Source organism: Nycticebus coucang, chromosome 7, assembly GCF_027406575.1.
Source record: "Nycticebus coucang isolate mNycCou1 chromosome 7, mNycCou1.pri, whole genome shotgun sequence".
NCBI classification, from domain to species: Eukaryota; Metazoa; Chordata; class Mammalia; order Primates; family Lorisidae; genus Nycticebus; species Nycticebus coucang.
The window spans coordinates 67,713,864-67,735,367 of record NC_069786.1 but is presented as its reverse complement, the minus strand read 5'-3'; the positions used below and the strand labels follow the sequence as shown (position 1 = coordinate 67,735,367).

At 36.7% G+C, this 21,504-nt stretch overlaps 1 protein-coding gene across 1 annotated transcript in view; it reads right to left on the bottom strand.

Moving 5' to 3' along the window:
- The window catches only part of DCAF17 (DDB1 and CUL4 associated factor 17), a 48,824-nt gene that overhangs the window by 26,184 nt on the left and 1,136 nt on the right, over nucleotides 1-21,504 (bottom strand). Inside the window, exons 3-6 of the mRNA XM_053598074.1 lie at nucleotides 12,066-12,156; nucleotides 7,125-7,261; nucleotides 6,114-6,192; nucleotides 2,875-2,964 (exon numbers count right to left, since the gene is read on the bottom strand). Coding sequence (XP_053454049.1) covers nucleotides 2,875-2,964; nucleotides 6,114-6,192; nucleotides 7,125-7,261; nucleotides 12,066-12,156 — 397 coding nt within the window. The remainder of the gene's footprint in view (nucleotides 1-2,874; nucleotides 2,965-6,113; nucleotides 6,193-7,124; nucleotides 7,262-12,065; nucleotides 12,157-21,504) is intronic.

Below are 21,504 nucleotides of genomic sequence, written 5' to 3'. Positions count from 1 at the left end.
TGAGCAGTAAACCTCTGGATTCTCAGACTGCAACACTAATGAAAGTTTAGCATATAACCTTCAAAATGATGCACCAGCATTCATTTGCTTCATAGCTTTGTCAATCAATATCCATTAATAACAAATCCTACTCCTGACGGCATACATTGAGGCCATGCAATTGTAAATGAATATTTAATTTACCATGCATATCTTGTTAGGGACTCATTCATTATGCTAGCCTTTTCTTTATCAAGAGACAACTTTTTTAGCTAATCAGAAGTATAAAAATTGGTTCTAGAAAAATAATTATAAGATGAACAGCCAAATCTAAAATTTCACCATAACTTTGTTCTTTAAATCTCTAGTACTGTTTGCTGTTTTAGTCATGTAAAAACTACACATGTTCAATGATCAGACACCTATACAAAGACATTTATTGGCTCACTGTTTAAACCATCCCCCCCTTTTTTTGTTTGGTTGTTTGGAGATTGGGTCTTGCTCTATCACCTAGGCTAGAGTGTAGTGGCATCATCGCAGTTCAATTCTGCAACCTCAAATTCCTGGGCTCAAATGATCCTCCTGCCTCAGTCTCCAGAGTAGCTTGCACTACAAGTGCATGCCACCATGCCCAGCAATTTTTTGTAGAGATGTGGTCTCACTCTTGCTCAGGCTGGTCTCCAACTCCTGGCCTCAAGCAATCCTCCCACTTCAGTGTCCCAGAGTGCCAGGATTGCAGGTGTGAGTCACTGTGACTGGCCATGTTTCCCCTTTCTGTTTCTGTTCTAGGCACTAGATCCTGTTATGATTCTCTATACAACTATAATAAAGAATTTGATTCTCTGCCTATTTTAATATTTAACAAAAGCCAATGTAAGCAAATATCAGCAATAAAAAGACAACTAGACATAAGGTGAAAACCCAGTTTATTTCTACTAAAGACAGATTACTTAGTGAAGATTTACCACCTCAGTTACTAGTTTAAAGTACATTCTGAGTCTGGCTCATGTTTAATCTTTTTATGGACAGTAAGTGAAAAGTGTATTTCAATCCCAAGTAACCATAATCAAAACCTAATCTCAGGTAATTACCTTGGCCATATTCAAATAAACAGAAAAAATTTACAACTTTGCTAAGTGCTCATTACTGATGTAAACTGAAATAATCACAAATAATTATTCTATAAGCACAAAGAAGATGATTAAATTATGAGTTGTAAATTAAAGTAGCCATTGTGTTTTAAAGTTTGGTTAATGTACCTAATATTACTCTTGAGCCTTTATGCAGTTTAATATATTATTTTACATAATATATAGTTTTAATATATTTACCTCGGTTGTTAATTAATATTAGTGAACCCTCAAGATCTTGTCCTCTATAATACTTCAGGTACTTAATTAAAGACTGGTAGGGCGCAGTGGCTCACACCTGTAATCCTAGCACTCTGGGAGACCAGATCAGGTGGGTAGATCACCTGATCTCATGAGTAGGAGACCAGTCTGAGCCAGAGCAAGACCAGATCTCTAAAAATAGCCAGGCGTTGTGGCAGGTGCCTGTAGTCCCAGCTGCTCCAGAGGCTGAGGCAAGAGAATTGCTTGAGCACAAGAGTTTGAAGTTGTGAGCTGTGATGCCATAGTACTCTATGGAGGGAGACAAAATGAGACTCTGTCTTAAAAAAAAAAAAAAAAGACTAGTAGAATAGCCCAATAAATAACTAATCACTCAAAGTAACATTTTTTTTTTTAAAGTAGAAGGTTACTAATTCTTTTACTCAAGGGATATTTGTCCTTCTTTCTTCCCATGTAACTGTTACACACATCAAGAACAATGGCAAAAACAAAACCCAAAACTAAATGAGTTTATATTTAGCTATAAGGCTTGTTTACATATCATAAAGCAAGTTTTAGAACAACAGTTGTCAATTAAAACAAGACATTTTGTTGGAACCTTTCACCCCCTTTTTTTTTTTTTGAGACTGAGTCTCACCATGTGGCCCTCGGTAGAGTGCCATTGCATCACAATTCACAGCAACCTCAAACACTTGGGTTCAAGGGATTCTCTTGCTTCAGCCTCCCAGGTAGGTACGAATACAGGTGCCTGCCACAATGTCCAGCTATTTTTTGTTGTAGTTATCATTGTTTGTTAGCTGGCCCAGGCTGGGTTTAAACCTGCCAAATTCGGTGTATGTGGCTGGCACCGTAACCACTGTGCTAAGGGCACCGAGCCTTACTTTTCTTTAATGATCATTTTTAATAAGTTTTGAAATATTCTTTCTAAAAAAAAACTTTACTCATTTTATAATTTTATAAAATAATAGTTTGTTAATGACCACAGGCATCCAATAATATCCACTTAAGAGGCATAAAAACATGTAGACATTGATTGCATTATTGTACACAACTATGATTTAATAAAAAAAAAGAAAAAAGCAAACATGTAGACAATTTAGGGATAATTAGGCTCTCTGCCCTAGTCAAATGTGATTTTTTTGTTTGTTTGTTTTTGAGACAGAATCTTACTCTGTCACTCTGGGTAGAGGGCCATGGTGTCATAGCTCATAGCAACCTCAAACTCCTGGACTTGAATGATCTTCTTCCCTCCGTTTTTCTATTTTCAGTAGAGATGGGGTCTCACTGTTGCTAAGACTGGTTTCAAACTCCTGAACTCAATTTATCCACCCACCTCAGCCTCCTAGAGTGCTAGGATTATAGGCATGAGCCACAGCACCTGGCCCTTAGTCAATTGTTCTAACCTATTTTGTTATGAAATAAACCAGGTCAGTGAACCTTTTACAGTTAAGGGAAGATTCCTGCTCAAAAAATTTAATTAAAATTAGATGATGACATTACATCTTACTGTCAATAAAATTCACATTGCAATTAAATGTGTTCGTACCTTTTTGTTGATTTCCAGAATCCCTACAAGGGAAAAAGGTAGAACTCGAAACACTGCAAGATACAGCAAAACAGGTTGTTGAACGCCTGCCTACAAGGAAAGATAGTAAAGTTACTTAAAGAGAAAGGCAAACATATTTAAATTATGTACACTAGACCATCAGTCCTTTAGACACACACAAATACAAAAATCTATGAAAGTAAACTAAATGGTAAACATTTCTTAGCCACAAAATACCACCTGTTTATATTATAAACTGGAGTTCTAACAATAAAGAGCCTAACTGAAAGACACGTAGTTATTATTATGGTAATATTATTTGAAACTAGTATTGCACTGACACTTCTATATGAAATGAGAAACAAGTATCAGCAGTGAAAGCCTGAGTGATTTCTCTTCTTGAAGAGGATAGCTCCTTTACTTTGAAGAACAAGGTCCAGTCAGTTTCTTTCCACTATGAAATGTAAAATAATCTTTTGCACTTCCTCCCCAGTACAAGCTTAAAGAGAATTTTCTACATCTGTGGTAGGCAAAGGAGTCTGTCTGCCCCGTCACAGCCGGGCTCTGTTTCAACAGAAACTTAAAGGCTGGGGCACCAGACAAAACTACCATAATGAAAAGTTAGAAAACAAATAAATAACAAATAAAAAATAGATTGTAATGTTTGAAGGCCAAAGGATTCTCCTTTTGAAAAGGAAAAATTTTACGCCTGTAGTCCCAGTGCTGTGGGAGGCCGAGACGGGTGGATTGTCTGAGCTCAGAAGTTCAAAACCAGTATGAGCAGCAGTGAGCCAGAGTAAGACCCCGTCTCTACTAACAACATCAAAAACAGCCAGCACCGCCAGAGGAAGAAGAAAATGAACAAAAAAGGAGTACTTCAAACAAAGAAGAATGAACAAGCAAACTGAAATTAAAATTTTTTTTTTTTTTTTGGTAGAGACAGAGTCTCACTGTACCGCCCTCGGGTAGAGTGCTGTGGCGTCACACGGCTCACAGCAACCTCTAACTCTTGGGCTTACGCGATTCTCTTGCCTCAGCCTCCCGAGAAGCTGGGACTACAGGCATGCGCCACAACGCCCGGCTATTTTTCTGTTGCACTTTGGCCGGGGCTGGGTCCGAACCCGCCACCCTCGGCATATGGGGCCGGCGCCCTACTCACTGAGCCACAGGCGCCGCCCTGAAATTAAAAATTAAAAAAAAAGGAAAAATTTTTATTAAAATAAGATCTTCAAGGTATAAATCAGACTCCCTCCTTATTCCGTAAAACCCCAAAGAAAGGTATAGTTTATATATCCTAATCAAGAGCTGCTAGTTGTTGGCTGGAGATTGTGGGAAAGTAGTCTAGAATGCAGAAATACTGATAAAATTTTTATTAACATTATTAGACGATGATAAATGAAAAATGATAATAGATGGTACTGTGTAGAATTAAGAGTTAAATTCTTGCTCTTCAGAAATATAAATTCTTGGCTCAGCACCTGTAGCTCAGTGGCTAGGGCACCAGCCACATACACCAGAGGTGATGTGTTGGAACCCGGCCTGGGCCTACCAAACAACAATGACGACTACAACTAAAAAATAGTTGGGCACTGTGGAAGGCGCCTGTAGTCCCAGCTACTTGGGAGGTTGAGGCAAGAGAATCACTTAAGCCCAGTAGTTTGAGGTTACTATGAGCTGTGATGCCACAGCACACTACCGAGGCAACATTATAAGACTCTCAAAAAAAAGAAATATAAATTCTTGAAAAAGTCATGTTAGACAAGATACTGTAATTACAGGTGTAAGCCCCCACATATGGCCTTCATAAAATGTTTTGCTACTTTGCTATACTACTTCACTTTTGTGAATTTTCCATTACCAAAGTGCAGAGGGCAATATAGTGAGTGAGAATATAAGGATAAAAGAGAGATAGCATCTCTTTTTCTTAGATTGTCATACTCAATACATCAAGAAAAGCGTGAGGAAATGCCAATAAAAAGTATGCAGTTACATTATTAATGTGGCTAGACAGGATATAGGAAAAGAGCAGAAAAACATTTAGATAACCATGTTAAAAAGTAAGTAGAAATAACCAAAAAATAGTTTACTTGGCTTCAGGAGTATACAAAAAGAGCAGAGAAGGGAGCGGAAAGAAGAATGAAAAGCCACTGGCCCAGAGTCGATCAGAATATACTAGTGGGTTAACAAAGGAATGCTTTCTGTGTTTATCTAAATAAGGTAAAATGAGAGGATCTACTTAATTTTTCTTTTAAAAAGGCACCCTAGAATTTTATATAAACTTTACCTGCCAGTCGGTGTAACAGAAATTTCAAGAAAAGGTAGTATAATGTAGTAAGACTACCTGAATTGGTGTCTAGGTTCTACCACTTAGCAGCATTATGACTTTGGGCAAGTTATTTAACCAATCTAGGTCTCATTCTCCTCATCTATAAAATGGGATAACAATACTAAGTACCATAAGGGGCATGCTGAAGATTAAATGAGTTAATACATGCATGGGACTCAGAATAGTGTTTGGCTGTTTTCTAACAGTGCAAAAAAGCTAAAAGGATAAACCTAAAAGATTAGCTAAAAATATAAAGAACTAGAACATAGGTTCTGCCAAGAGGAGACAGAAAATAAGCATTTTCTAGATGTCCTAGAATATAAGGAAACAGAAAACAGAAAACCTGTGATAGCAGTTCTTTCGCCCAAGCTGGAGCATAGCAGCATCATTGTAGCTCACTGCAACTCAAACTCCTGGGCTCAAGTGATCCTTCTGTCTCAGCCTCCCAACGAGTTGGGACAACAGGTATGGATCATCATATCTAACTAAAATAAGTTTCTTGATATAAATTTATAGGCTTTACTTTATAAAGTCTAGTAAATCTTGGGTAATTCTTTTAAAAAAATAAAAATAAAAGAAGAGAAAAATAATCTTTGTGTGTGTGTGTTTGTTTTATTTTTTAGATGGAGTCTCGCTATATTGCCCGGGCTGGTCTTGATCTTCTGGCCTCAAAGAATTCTCCTATCTTGGCTTCCCAAGCAACAATTCACACTGGGACTACCAGTGTGAATTGCTACACACAGTGAAAATCATTTTAATAGTGTGCTTTAGGGAAAAAAAAAAAAAATCTACCAATCAATTTTCATAGCATGATTCAGAAATCAAATCACTAATTTGTTCTTTCATAAAAAACTCGCAGACAAGTTGTATGGAAATATATTCTTCATTTTGTTGAATGTTTAAAGACATATACCTGCCGGGCCACTGCTGAGCCTTTGTTCAGAGCTGATTTGACTGCAATGACTTCTTGAGGAGTGTCCCAGCTCAGGTATCTTTTAAAAGAATGAAGAGACATTTATTCATTTGGGTTAGTTTCATTATACTTAAAATCAAAATATCATTGATATTGAAACAGTACACAGTTCTTTCAGTTAAATTATAAAAGCAAAGCAATCTATTAATAAAAACAAATAAATAGCTAAAATAATTTTCCCCATATCCTTCTATGGATATATCCCTATTTTTAAAAATATATATACATATAAAAATTGTAATCTTTCTAGAATCTTTTTTCTTTTTAGAATATAAAAGTGTAAGCTTATATTAGAGAAAGGGAAGAGAGTGGGGGGGAAAGATGAGAAAGAGAGGGCAGAGCAGAGAAAAGGGAGTGAGAGAAGGGAAGATTGGGGGGTGAGGAGAGATGGTGTGGCATCCCAAAGAAAGAAAGGAAGAAGGCCAGCCTCTTTCTAGAGTCTTGGTGAATAAAAATTGTTCCTGATCTAAGACTTCAAAACTTAGAAAATAAAATAACCATTTCTACTTTAAAATGAAAGCTGGAAGCTCTAAAAAGCTCTAAAAATGCTACTTTCCCACTTTCTATGCACGTGCTCAGTTCAAACATTTACATCTAATTTAGTTAAAATGGCAGATAACTGAAACAGACTAACCTTCAGGAAAACCTAACATAAAGTTTATCCTATACAGAAAATACTAATTGTAGAAGTCATAACACAGGGAAATTTTTTAGAAAAAGTTTATCTGCCAACTGCTATAGTTTAGCTACTTATTAGGGATATAAAGATAAACAATACAGGGTCTGTTCTCAGATCTTCAAATGTAGTGATGAAAAGAGAAAAAGAGAATAGGTTTATAAATTTAGATCTGTGTATATATACTAGAAAATTGGAGAGGGGGAAACTTGAAATTTCCTCGGCCACAAATCTCAAATTTTTATAAGATCTTGAATAATAAACTCAGTCAATACCTGAATTTGCAATAAGAAGCAAGATATATTTTCTCAAGGATTTTTCCTGTAGTTGCAGATATACAAAGTAGCCAATTATGAGCAGTCAGTGCTATGAGTGAAGACTTATAATCTGACAGATTGGGAAGTATGTCCCCCTAAAAAAAGAAATGAGATATGAAAATGAAACTGTCCAGGCATGAATAATTTATATTAATCAATGTCCAAAGAAAACAGCTAAATACTTCAAGAAATTGTCAAATAAGTAAACCAAAGAAGAAATACTAAATGTACAAATAAAGAATTAACATAAGCAAAGATAAGATCGTAGATAATTATTTTCATACTAACTTACTGAGTTTATTCACATACAGCACTTAGTGCGTAAAATAATTTATTAGTTATTACTTTTAAGTATTAAAATACTAGTCAATCATAACTATAATAGTAGGAGTATTAATAGTGATTTTGCTTCTAATGGTAATTATAACAATAACAACTCTTAAAATCATCTATAATACATGTAGCATTGTAATTAAGAGTCCTCAGCTAGAAAAGACAGTCTTTTTTCTTTACTACAGGACTTGTTTTCCATTAGATGGAAGTCAAAATGAAAATTATTCCATCATTCATTGGGTTCTGACTTAACCTCAAATGAAAAGCTAACTCTAGAATCAAAGAAACTAAAGAAGAACAGAAGATGGACCCAGTTTTAAAGATGACCTCTGTCATTAATAAATTACCCTTAGCTACTTGGGAGGCTGAGGCAAGAGAATCACTTAAGCCCAGGAGCTGGAGGTTGCTGTGAGCTGTGTGATGCCATGGCACTCTACCAAGGGCCATAAAGTGAGACTCTGTCTCTACAAAAAAAAAAAAATAAAAAAAAAATAAATAAATTACCCTAGAAAAGATAGAGGATGACTGCTTGGGTGCTTCTGTCACTATGGAGTTATCACAAGGCAGAAGTTTAATGCAGTTAAGAAGAAAAAACAAAGGTTTCTACTTTGACTTGTGGAATAAGAAGGTAGTTCTTAGAAAAAGTTAATAGAGAAGTTAAAATTAATCTAGTATTTGTTAAGTCAAAAGGTGAATAGAAAAAAGTGAAGGCATAGTTATTTTATAAATGCTCCCTAAAGATTTATCTTCCCTTTCAAATCTTAGGGGAAAAATAAATTTTTTTTTTAAAGCTTATTACCTCTGGAAGTCTTACACTGAATTCACAGGCAATGATATAAATACTTTTATTCTATGATTTTTTTTTTTTTTTTTTAAAGAGACAGAGGTCTTACTCTGTTGCCCAGGCTGGAGAACAATGCACCATTATAGCTCATTGTAACCTTAAACTCTTGGGCTTGAGCGCTCCTCCTGCCTCAGCTTCCCTAGCAGTTGGGACTACATACACACACCATCACACTTGCCTAATTTTTAAACTTTCTGGAGAGATGGGGTCTTGCTATGTTGCTCAGGCTGGTCTTGATCTCCTGCCCTCAAGCAGTCCTCCTGCCTCAGCCTCCCACAGCCCTGGGATTAAATGTATGTGCCACCATGCCAGGCCTCTTATGTAAGAATCATTTCATGGATATTTTAAAGTTTTAAAAATATGAATACCTTATCTTTCAAAAACTTTTAAGCAGTATATATAATAAGTTTGAACTATTTTCTTAAAAAGTTGTGTTTCATGTACTATTTTGGAAAAGAAGAGCACTAAGTTAAGAGTCGTTTCGCATCACTATTTTTTTTTTAATGACAACTCTAACAGCTTTATTTCTAAAGGTTAAATACCACTCTGGGCTTATGACAGGACAGACGCCTTCGGCCCAAGCAGCAGAGCCATGCAGGACGGGGTGGACAGGAATGGGCAGCTGGCCCAGAAGGCCAGTACAATATGCTTCTTAACTTTTCTTACTGGAAAATTTTGCTTCACTTCAAATGAGAAAAAATGTTGAAAGAGAAGTGAGGATAGGAATTAGGTTACTACAAACTTTATTTTTTGTAAGACTGCTGTAAATTTTGGGAGTTACCAGTGAATTAAAAACTTTCTCAATTAAGAAATCTGTCTAGCTGGGCATTGTGGCGGGCGCTTATAGTCCCAGATACTTGGGAGGCTGAGGCAAGAGAATCACTTAAGCCCAAGAGTTTGAGGTTGCTGGGAGCTGTGACACTACAGCACTCTACTGAGGGTGACATAGTGAGACCCTGTCTCAAAAAAAAAAAGAATTCTATCATTTTCTCCTCCATGCACACACATGAAAATGGATTAAAAGGCTTTAAATTGCTAGAAGTACAACAATTTTTAGCTTTCAATAAGGAGTTGAGGAAGAATAAACAGACTTAAAGTTTTCTAGGTTTTAAAAAGGAGCCCTCTGTGAGCAGACAGAAGCAGTAAGGGAAAAAAGAAAACAGCAGCTCCTGAAAACTATAATTTTATGTAAAATAACAGCCTGAAAGGGGAAAAAAAAGAATTTTAACAATAAATTGAGTATAGGGCGGCGCCTGTGGCTCAGCGGGTAGGGCGCCGGTCCCATATGCCGGAGGTGGCGGGTTCAAACCCAGTCCCGGCCAAATTAAAAAAAAAAAAAAATAATAAATTGAGTATAACCTCCTATCCTTTAAACATTATTTTTGGTCGAATATTTTGAGTTGTATTTTTCCTAAAGAACAACCAACTAGATAGCCTCAAAAACCTGTTTAGTTTTAGTATTTCCTAAGTGGATTTCTTAGAACACTGATGACATAAAAAACTCACACAGGTTGCGTGTCCTTTATCTGAAATGCTTGGGACCCAAAGTGTTTTAGGTTTCAGATATTTTCAGATTTGAAAATATTTTCATATACAAAGGGCACCATAAAAAATGCATACACATTTTAAGAAAGGAAAAACTATTAAAATTGAGTCATGTTTAACTTCTGCAATTATAAGAGATACAAGATACAATATGTAACAAATGTTATTTGATATATATTGAATATTACAATTTTAGTAGTTTTTTCTTTCTTAAAATGTGTATACTTTTTTTGGCACCCTTCGTATATTATTAGATATCTTATGAAGGGGACCCAGGTCTAAGCACAAAATTCATTTATATTTATGTGCACTTTATTCACATAGCCCAAGGGCAATTTTACATAGTATTTTAAATAATTTTGTGCATGGAAAAAAAAACTTTGTTTTAACCCAACACATTATATGAGGTCATGTGTGGAATTTTCCACATGTGGTGTCATGTCAGTGTTGAAAAAGTTTTGGATTTTGGAAAATTCTAGATTTCAGATTTTCACATTAGAGATGCTCAACCTATATTTAGAAATCTTCTTCAAAAAAGTTCTATGATCAAGAGGGTTTGAGAAAATGGTTTGACAGTTATCATGGACATTAGTATTATTGTACTATTAGTATAAAAGGTTCTGGGAAGTAACTAAACATTTAACCTTTTATTTTTATTTATTTATTACTTTTTTGAGACAGAGTCTCATTTTATTGTCCTCAGTAGACTACTATGACGTCATAGCTCACAGCAACCTCAAACTCCTGAGCTCAAGTGATCCTCTTGCCTGTGCCTCCCAAGTAGCTGGGACTATAGGTGCCTGCCACAACACTTACCCAGCTAGTTTTAGAGACCACCCTTGCTCAGGCTGGTCTCAAACTTTTGAGCTCAAGCAATCCACCCACCTTGGCCTCCCAGAATGCTAGGATTACAGGTGTGAACTACTGCCCTTGGCCTATATTTAACCTTTTAAACTCAGAATGTCTGAAACATATTTCTGCACAGCCCAATTCCTCCCAACTTCTCTGGCATCTATATATCCGTTAAAATCCTATTAAAATAATGTCGGTGCCTGTGACTTAGTTGGTAAGGCGCCGGCCCCATATACCGAGGGTGGCGGGTTCAAACCCGGCCCCGGCTGAACTGCAACCAAAAAAAAATAGCCGGGCGTTGTGGCGGGTGCCTGTAGTCCCAGCTACTCGGGAGGCTGAGGCAAGAGAATCGCTTAAGCCCAGGAGTTGGAGGTTGCTGTGAGCTATGTGAGGCCACGGCACTCTACCCAGGGCCATAAAGTGAGACTCTGTCTCTACAAAAAAAAAATAAATAATGTTCTGAAAAATTCATACTAGTGTAATGCTGATCTGATGAAATGAACTAATCCTATTATTTTATTTTTTATCTTATTATTTTCTTAACAACATGCATGGAGGAAACTCCTAAGAATTTGCTTTTCAAAGACCCATGTAACATAGCTGTTGCTCTAAATATTTTATTCAGTATATTAAGTGGAATGATCTCTTAAACACTAAAAGTAGTTTGTATTGTTCATAAAAGTTTTAATCAATTTATAACTTTTTCTATTTTTAAAAATTTAAAAATTGTATCTAATTTTAAAAACACATTCTAGTATTAATTTTTTTTTTTTTTTTGCAGTTTTTGGCCAGGGCTGGGTTTGAACCCGCCACCTCTGGTATATGGGGCCGGCATCCTACTCCTTTGAGCCACAGGCACCGCCCTTAGTATTAATTTTTTGTTTTGTTTTTTTGTAGAGACAGAGTGTCACCACTGTACCACCCTCGGGTAGAGTGCCGTGGCGTCAGCAACCTCTAACTCTTGGGCTTACGCAATTCTCTTGCCTCAGCCTCCCGAGCAGCTGGGACTACAGGCGCCCGCCACAACGCCCGGCTATTTTTCTGTTGCAGTTTGGCTGGGGCTGGGTTTGAACCCACCACCCTCGGCATATGGGGCCGGCGCCCTACTCACTGAGCCATAGGCGCCTCCCAGTATTAATTTTTTAAGACATAAATTATTTCAGGAGAAAAATAATAATCAAAAGACAAACATTCTCATCTTGATTGCTTTCAAGATTCAGGAATCACTATAATTAGTTCTATTTCTTTATACATGATATTAACAATAAACAATTGTTTTAGGCTAAAAATGCTTTGAAAACAAATGCTCTAAAAACAAATCTTACCACTGGGCATTCCCACAATAAAGCATCCTCTATTTTTTCTGACTTGGAACATTTTGGCATTTCATAAAGCTTTCTTGGCTCTGATGCAACACTGGGAAAAAAGAAAATAATTTTTCTCAATAACTGAGACAGTATTTATTCAGGTTTGAGAGATTTTTTTATTGAGAGATCTGGAATTCCAAAATATAATTTCTTCTTTGCTTTCTTCTTCTTAACTGCTAACATTTTTTTTTCCTGACCACATAATGCATAATATACATGAATAGAAAAAAATCTGAAAAATATAAGACTAAAATAATTTATAAAACCATAAACTGCCAAAAATAACTATTATTAACATTTTGATTCATTTCCTTTTAGTTTTTCTATATATATACCTATCTGGACAATGTTTTCCAAAACTGGATCATATTGAATTCTTTCTTTTCCCATGAACATTTATACTATAAATATATCTGTTGAATTCCATCAAATTCATAAACCATCAATTCTGATATTTAAAATTAAAATTAGATAAAAAGGCTCCCATTATTTTAGAATGAAAATTAATGAAGAAAAAAAAAAAAAAAGAAATACCCTTAATGGTTTTCTTACTCCCAAATTACTTTTCAGAACTGTTGAATAAGTTTATACTTCTGTCAATACTAAATACTGTATCATCAATGTGAAAAACAGTCTCTTAATTTATACTTCCTTAATTATCACTTAGATGTGATCACAAATGTTTCCATTTTCTTTTTAGCCTGTAGTCATAGGCTACATACTTGGAAGGCTGATGGAAGAGGATCTCTTGAGCCCAGGAGTCTGAGGTAACAGGGAGCTATGATGGAACTATGCTGTGGGTAAGAGAGCAAGATTATCTCCAAACAGATATCATTTTTTAAAAAATTTTTTTTGACTGACGAATTTTTACATTAAAACTACTGTTGAAAAAAGAAGCAATTTTTCAGGGTGACAATTCTATTCACTTTTGATGTACCCTTATCGATTCAAAGGTTTAAACCAAATAGAACTTGACAGGAATGAATGCAACTTCATGTGATTCTAACCTGTGGCAAAGCACCCCTGGATGTTAAAGAACTCCAAATACTATTTTATAACTGTAACACTAATTAATGTCACTTCTCTAATAAAAAAAACAAACAAACAACATTTAATTAAAGTAGGTATCTCCAAACTGGGGACTCTACAAACCGGATATTAAATGATACCCAAAAATTATTGCTGAGACAAGCCTGGGCAACATGCTGAGACCTTGTCTCAAAAAAACAAAGAAAGGGTGGCGCCTGTGGCTCAGTTGGTAAGGCGCCGGCCCCATACCGAGGGTGGCGGGTTCAAACCCGGGCCCCGGCTGAATTGTAACAACAACAAAAAAAAAATAGCCGGGCGTTGTGGCAGGCGCCTGTAGTCCCAGCTACTTGGGAGACTGAGGCAAAAGAATCACTTAAGCCCAGGAGTTGGAGGTTGCTGTGAGCTGTGTGATGCCATGGCACTCTACCCAGGGCCATAAAGTGAGACTCTGTCTCTACCAAAAAAAAAAAAAGACAAAGAAATAAAAATAAAAAAAAGAATTACTGCTATTTTTGCTAGGTGTGACATAACAACAACATAAGAAAATGTCCACATTTCCGCTTCTAGTATGGCAGCATAAAAAGCTCTGTAAACATACTTTTTAGAAAAACCAGTGAAAATTATAAAAGGACAACCATTTAAACTCTCTGAAAATAGTCCTGGAGACATATAGCACGTGAGAAAACATTTATTCAAGAAAACCTACTATAGCTCAGTAAAAATAGTGAGAATCTCTGGTGTTTGACCAGGGCTTGCTCCCTCTCTGCCTATTCCTAGCTCAGCAAGACGAAAATACCACTCAAGGCTTGGTGCCTGTAGCTCAGCGGCTAGGGCACCAGCCACATACACTGGAGCTGGCAGGTTCAAACCCAGCCTGGGCCTGCCAAAAACAAGAACTGCAACCAAAATATAGCTGGGTGTCGGGGTGGGCGTCTGTAGTCCCAGCTACTCAGGAGGCTTAGGCAAAAGAATCCCTTGAGCCCAAGAGTTGGAGGTTGCTGTGAGCTATGACGCCAGAGCATTCTACAGAGGATAACAAAGTGAAACTGTCTCAAAAAAAAAAAAAGAAAAGAAAATACTGCTCCAGACTGGTGCAACTCCCTTTCTGTACAGCTTTCACTTGGAACGCATCTTGGGGTTGCTCAAGCTGAGCACTGGGTGAGTGTGATCAAAAGGTGGAATTGGCTCGGCACCCATAGCTCAGTGAGCAGGGTTCCATCTACATACACCAAAGCTGGCGGTTAGAGCCCAGCACGGGCCAGCTAAACATTAGTGATAGCTGCAACCAAAAAACAGCCGGGTGTTGTGGCAGGCGCCTATAGTCCCAGCTACTCGGGAGGCTAAGGCAAGAGTATTGCTTAAGCCCAAGAGTTGGAGGTTGCTGTGAGTTGTGACAGCACAGCACTCTACCAAGGGCAACATAGTGAGACTCTGTCTCAAAAAAAAAAAAAAAGAGTGGAATTCTCTACTTCCTCCCAGCCCCCATTCATGAGATGAAGGCTCTACCTTGGATGTGGCACAGTTGAAAAGACTGGGGCCCTGATTTGCCCTGCCCCTCCTTATAAAGCAATGGTCCACCCTGAGAGAGGCAAATTGAGATCTGAGACCAGCATTTCCTCAATCCCAAGTGCTCAGCTTTTAGAATAGAGAAGTAAACTTCCACCACCAGCTCCATAGCCTTGGCTCAAAGATTTTGCCTAAAGAGAGAAGCAAGCCATAATGAATGTGAAGAAGTTCAGGCCTAAAGAGCACTCTCAAAACCTATGGTGGTTGATGAAAGGCAAATTGGTAATTCACTGGAGATGCATGCTAAACCAAAGGCTGGCAAATATGTCAGGGAAAAATCATAAAAAGATAATTGGGAGGAGCCCTCCTGGAGTCAGAACAAACCTCAAATGCTGATTATACTCTCTAAATGCTGGTTTCTGGTCTAATATGCAAAGAACTTGGAAGTTGTCACTCACAATAAGAAAAAGGTTCAACAGGGGCAGCACCTGTGGCTCAAAGGAGTAGGGCGCCTGCCCCATATGCTGGACGTGGCAGTTTCAAACTCAGCCCCGGCCAAAAACTGCAAAAAAAAAAAAATAATAATAAAATAAAAAGAAAAGAAAAAGGTTGAACAAACCAAAGATCACCAATTCTTCTTAGATCCATCAGAGAATTGAAGCAAACTGCTGCTCCCCCCAAACTGGAAAGAGGTAGACAATCATAGCTTACCAGGAACAAGCCACTGGAACCAGTAATGGGAAGACAAAAACAAAGACACATGAGGAATTTTAATCTCTGATACCTACAACTACAGCAAACAATAATCACAGCCTAATTCTATCCAGATAATCTTAAAATCTCATTCCAAACGCTTATTTACCTCAATTCTCTCTATCCAACATATCATAGATAGCTCTAGGTAACATAACAAAAAGAATAACAAGGCATACTAAAAGGCAAAATACAAAGTTTAAAGAGACAAAGCAAACATCAAAACTAGACTCAGATATGACAGATTTTGGAATTATTAGATCGGGAACTTAAAATAACTATTATTAAGGACAGTGCAGTGGTGTACACCTGTAGTGCCGGCTACTCAAGAGGCTTAGGTGGGAGGAACACTTGACCCCTGGAATTTGGGCAGGGAGTGTACTATGACTGTGCCTGTGAATAGCCACTGCATTCTAGCTGGGGCAAGAGAGCAAGACCCCATCTCTAAACAAAAGTAAATAAAATAATTAGTATGCCAAGGGCTCTGATGGAAAAAGTAGACAATAAGTAAGAAAGAATGGGTAAATTATGCAGAGAGATAAAAATTCTAAGAAATAGGGTGGCACCTGTGGCTCAGTCGGTAGGGCGCCAGCCCCATATACTGAGGGTGGCGGGTTCAAACCCGGCCCCGGCCAAACTGCAACCAAAAAATAGCTGGGCGTTGTGGCGGGTGCCTTTAGTCCCAGCTACTCGGGAGGCTGGGGCAAGAGAATCGCTTGAGCCCAGGAGTTGGAGGTTGCTGTGAGCTGTGTGAGGTCATGGCACTCTACCGAGGGCCATAAAGTGAGACTCTGTCTCTACACACACACAAAAAAAAAAATTCTAAGAAATAAATTCAAAAAGTAATGCTAGAAATCAAGAACACAATAAGGGAAACGAAGAATGCCTCTGATGTGTTCATCAGTATATTGAAACTGGACACAGCTGAAGAAAGAATCAGTGAGTTTGAAGATACATATCTCAACAGAAACTTCCCAAACTGGGGGATGGAGGGAAAAGAGGGGAAAAAAAGAAAAAAGTATGACATTAATATTCAAGAACTATGTGACAATTATAGAAGGTATAATATACACATGATGAGAATATTAGAAGGAGGGGAAAAAAGAGAAAAGGAAATTATTTGAATAATAATGGCTGAGATTTTTCCAAAATTAATGAGAAACACCAAACCACAAAAACACCAAACAGGAAAAATAACAAAAAAATCTGTACCTAGGCATATCATGATCAAACTGCAGAAAATCAAAAATGAAGAGAAAATCTTAAAGGATGCCAGACTAAAAAAAAGCACCTTAACTATAGAAGAACAAGGAAAAGAATTATCAAAAATTATGTAAGCAAACAGAGTGGAGTGAAATATCTAAAATGTTGAAAGAAAAAAAAAAAAAAAAAAACTCCACCAATCTAGAATTCTGTGTCCAGAGAAATAATTCAGAAGTGAAGAAAAAATGCCCTTCTTAGATAAACATAAATTGAGGCAATGTGTTGTCAGTAGACTGCCTTGCAAAAAATGTTAAAAGAATTTTTCCAAAGAAGAAAAATGATATGTACGTGTCAGAAACTTAGATCTACATAAACAATGAAAAGTATTAGAGAAGGAATAAGTGAAAATAAAACAAAATCTCTTAATTTTTCATTCTTTACTAATTTAACAGATTAAATTTTGTCCAAAATAATGAAAGTAATAACGTATTTAGTGATTATAGTATAGAGTAAGTAAAATGAATGACAGCTATGTTATAAAAGATGAGAGGGAGGAATTAGGAATACTCTGTTATAAAAGCACCTGCACTACCTATGAAGAGGTATAGTGTTTATTGGAAGGTAGATTTAGATTAGTTGTAAATGCATATTGCAAGCCATAAGGTACCCACTAAAATTCTTTTTAAAGTATAATTGTTATGTTAAAGTGGAAAGAAAATGGAATCATATAAAATACTCAGTTAAAACCAAAGAAGGTTGAAAAAAAGACAAAAACAAAAAACAAAAAACAAAAGAACAAGAGTAAAAGGGGTGTTCAACCTTTTTGCTTTTCTGCTACACCTTAGAATTAGAGTTGTTTTAGGCCACACATTAATACATAAGCACTAAGGAAAGCTGACTACCAAAAGAAAAGGTTCATGCAGACTTTTCCTGATATCTAACACTACAGATAAGCAAACTGTCCTCAAATAATCTATATGTGGCTGGGTCACAGGTTGGGAACCCCTGGGATAGAAAATAGTTACAAATACGGTAGCTATTAAATGAGCTACATCAATTATCACTTTAAATGTGAATGGTCTAAATACATCTAAAAAAAGACAGAGACTATCAGAGTGAATAAAACAAGAAGATCAACTATATGTTACCTGTAAGAAATCCACTTTAAATATAAGTTAAATATAAAGACACAGATAGATTAAAAGTAAAGGAATGGAGAAAGGTAACATCATGCAAACATTAAACAAACAAAAACACCGAAGTAGCCATATTCATTTCAGACAAAGTAGAATTCAACAATGAAAATTATCAGGGGCTCAGCACTGATAGCTCAGCAGTTAGGGAACCAGCCACATACAACAAGGCTGGCGAGTTCAAACCTATCCTGGGCCTGCCAAACAACAATGACAACTAGGACAAAAAAATAGCTGGGCTTTGTGGCTGGAGCCTGTAGTCCCAGGTACTTGGGAGGCTGAGGCAAGAGAATCGCTTAAGCCCAAGAGTTTGAGGTTGCTGTGTGCTGTTACACCACTTCACTTTACCAAGGGTGACACAGTGAAACTCTGTCTCAAAAAAAAAAAAAAAAAGAAAAGAAAATTACCTGTGATAAATAGGGGCATTACAAATGATAAAGGGGTCAATTCTCCAAGAAGACATAATAATTGTTAATGTGTATGATTTAACAACAGGTTATCAAAATGTGATAAGGTAAAAATTGATAGAAATGCAAGGAGAAATAGGCACTATTATAGTTGCAATAATTACTTTGTCAGTAATTGACAGATTCTTTAGGCTGAAAATAAAGATATACTTGAACTAAGCAGTGTTATACCAACCAGATCTAATTGGCATGTATAGAATACTTCAACAATAGCAGAATACATTCTTCTCAAGCTTACATAAAACATTCACCAAGATAGACCATGTTCTGAGCCATAAAACAAACATTACACAAATCTGAAAGACTAGAAATAATATAAAGTATGCTCTCACATCACAATGGAATCAAACTAGAAATTAATACCAGAATGATAACTGGAAATCTCCCCCAAAACCGTTACTGAACAACATACTTTTATATAACACACAGGTCAAAGAGAAAACCTCAAGAAAAATTGAAAAATATTTTCAACTAAATGAAAATGAATACACAACATACTAACATTTGTGGGATGCAACAAAAGCTGTATTTAGCAGAAAATGTATTGCGTTAAGTACAGATTTTAGAAAAAGAGAAAGGCCTAAAATTACTAATCTAAGCTTCTACTTTAGGAAACTAAAGAAGGAAGAACAAATTAAATCCAAAGTAAGCAAGAGAAGAAATAATAAAAAATAGGTCAGAAACAGTAACAAAATTGAAAACCGAAAATTAAAAAAAAGAAAGCATTAATGTACACAGCTATGATTTAATAAATAAAAAATAAAAGAAATAAAAGAAAACCAAAAATCAATAGAGAAATATCAATAAAACCAAAAGCTTTTTTAAAAATAAAGATCAATTAATTGGTAACCTCTACCTAGGCTAAGAAAAAAAGAACACAAATTACTGTAATAGGAGACATTAAAGAGGGGCAATCATTACTGATCCCATGGATATTAAAAGGATAATCAGGAAATATTACAAACAATTCTATGATCACGAATTTGATAATGCAGATGAAATGGGCAATTCCTTGAAAGACACAACCCATCAAAATATACCCAAGGAGAAATGGATAACCTGAATAAGCTGTATCTATTAAAGAAAGGAGAATAATGAATAACCTTCCAAAACAGAAATGCCAGGCCCAGATGATTTCAATGGTATGTTCTACTAGACATTTAAGGAAGAAATGATACCAATACATAACAAATGTAATTAAGTAATTAATAGCAATAATAATTAAGACATTGTGGTATTGACATGAGGACAGACGTACAGATCAATGAAATAGACTTGAGCATCCAGAAGTAGGCCCATGTATTTAAGATCAACTTATTTTTGGGCAGCGCCTGTGGCTCAAAGGAGTAGGGCACCAGCCCCATATACTAGAGGTGGCGGGTTCAAACCCAGCCCCAGCCAAAAACTGTAAAAAAAAAAAAAACCTATGTATGGTGCCCCATGATTGCATTAATGTACACAGCTATGATTTAATAAAAAAAAAAGAACAAAAAAACAACTTATTTTCAATGAGGGTGGCAAAGCCTTGCAATGAAGAAAGAATAATTTTTCAACAACTGGTGCTGGGACAACTGGATAGCCATGTTCAATAAAATAGAGTTGAATCCTTACCTTACAGCATGTATAAAATTTAACTGAAAATAGATCAACTACATAAATATAATAACTAGAACCATTACCTTGTAAAAGAAAACTTAGGGACAAATTTTCATGACCCCAGATTTTGCAGTGGATTTTTTTAAATTCTTTAAGTGATAGGGTCTCACTTTGTCACCTAGGCTGGAGTGCAGTGCAGTGTCATGATCATAGCTCATTGCAATCTCAAACTCCTGGGCTTCAAGCAATCCTCCCACCTCAGCCTCCTTAGCAGCTAAGACTACAAGTACATACCAGTATGTGTGGCTAATTTTTTTTTTTTAATTTTTTTTGGCCAAGCACGGTGGCTTAACCTGTAATCCTAGCAATCTGGGAGGCCAATGCAGGTGGATCACCTGAGCTCAGGAGTTTGAGACCAGCCTGAGGCAAGAGCAAGACCCTGGCTCTACTAAAAATAGAAAAACTAGCTAGGCATGGTGGAAGAGCGGCTATAGTCCCAGCTACTCAGGCAGCTGAGGTAAGAGGATAGCTGGAACCCACAGCACTCTACTCAGTGTGACAGACTGAGACTCTGTCCCTAAATAAATAAGGTCTTACTTTGTCACTCAGGCTGCTGGAGTGGTGGCCCAATCATGGCTCACTGTAACCTCAAATTCCTAGGCTCAGGCAAAAGAAGGTTCATGCCACTACATCAGGCTTTTTTTTCCCCCACAAAGCTGGTCTCAAACTCCTGGACTCAAGAGATCTTCCCACCTCAGCCTCCCAAAGTGGGTATATTCACACAATGGAGTATTAGTTGACTATAAAAAGGAACATTGGTACATGCTATCACATGGATGAACCCAGAAAACATGCTAAGTGGAAAAACCAGTCACAAAATACCACATACACTACAACTCCGTTTATGTGAAATGTCCAGATCAATATACAAATAAAGAAAGTAGACTGATGGTTGCTTAAGGCCAGAGGTAATGGTGGTATTAGGGTAAAAACTAAAGAGTACAGGGTTTCTTTTGAGGTGATGAAAATGTTCAAAAAGTAACTCTGGTTATAACTGTGAACATATTAAAAGTTATTTAAATTGGTAAATAGCATGGTATGTGAAGGGCTCTTAAAAAGAAAATGCCTATATTTTTCAAAGATGCAAAGCAATCTTATTTATGTTTAGAATATGCTTTAAAATACCTAGTGAAGAGGTAAAGGAAAAGGGAGGGAGAAATGGGTTAGATAAAGCAAGTGTGGCGAATCTTGATAGCTTCTGACTCTAGGTAATGGGTATGTGGGGGTTTGCTGTGGCTTTTCTCTCAGGCTCAGATTGGACAATTGTGGATGAGGGTAACTGTTAAATGTTTTGGATCTATGCTATGCATTTGTTTTAAATTTTTTCTCTTAAAAAAACAAAAAAGGCAAGTATTTCAAAAACAAAATAAAGAAATTCTCCTAGCCAGGTGTTGTGGTGGGCGTCTGTAGTCCCAGCTACTCGGGAGGCTGAGGCAAGAGAATCACCTAAGCCCAAGGATTTGGAAGTTGCTGTGAGCTGTGACGCCATAGCACTCTACCAAGGGTTAATAAGTGAGACTCTGTCTCCAAAAAAAAAAAGTAAGAAATTCTTCTCCAAAGCATCATCTAATTGGTAACTGGCTTTCTTGA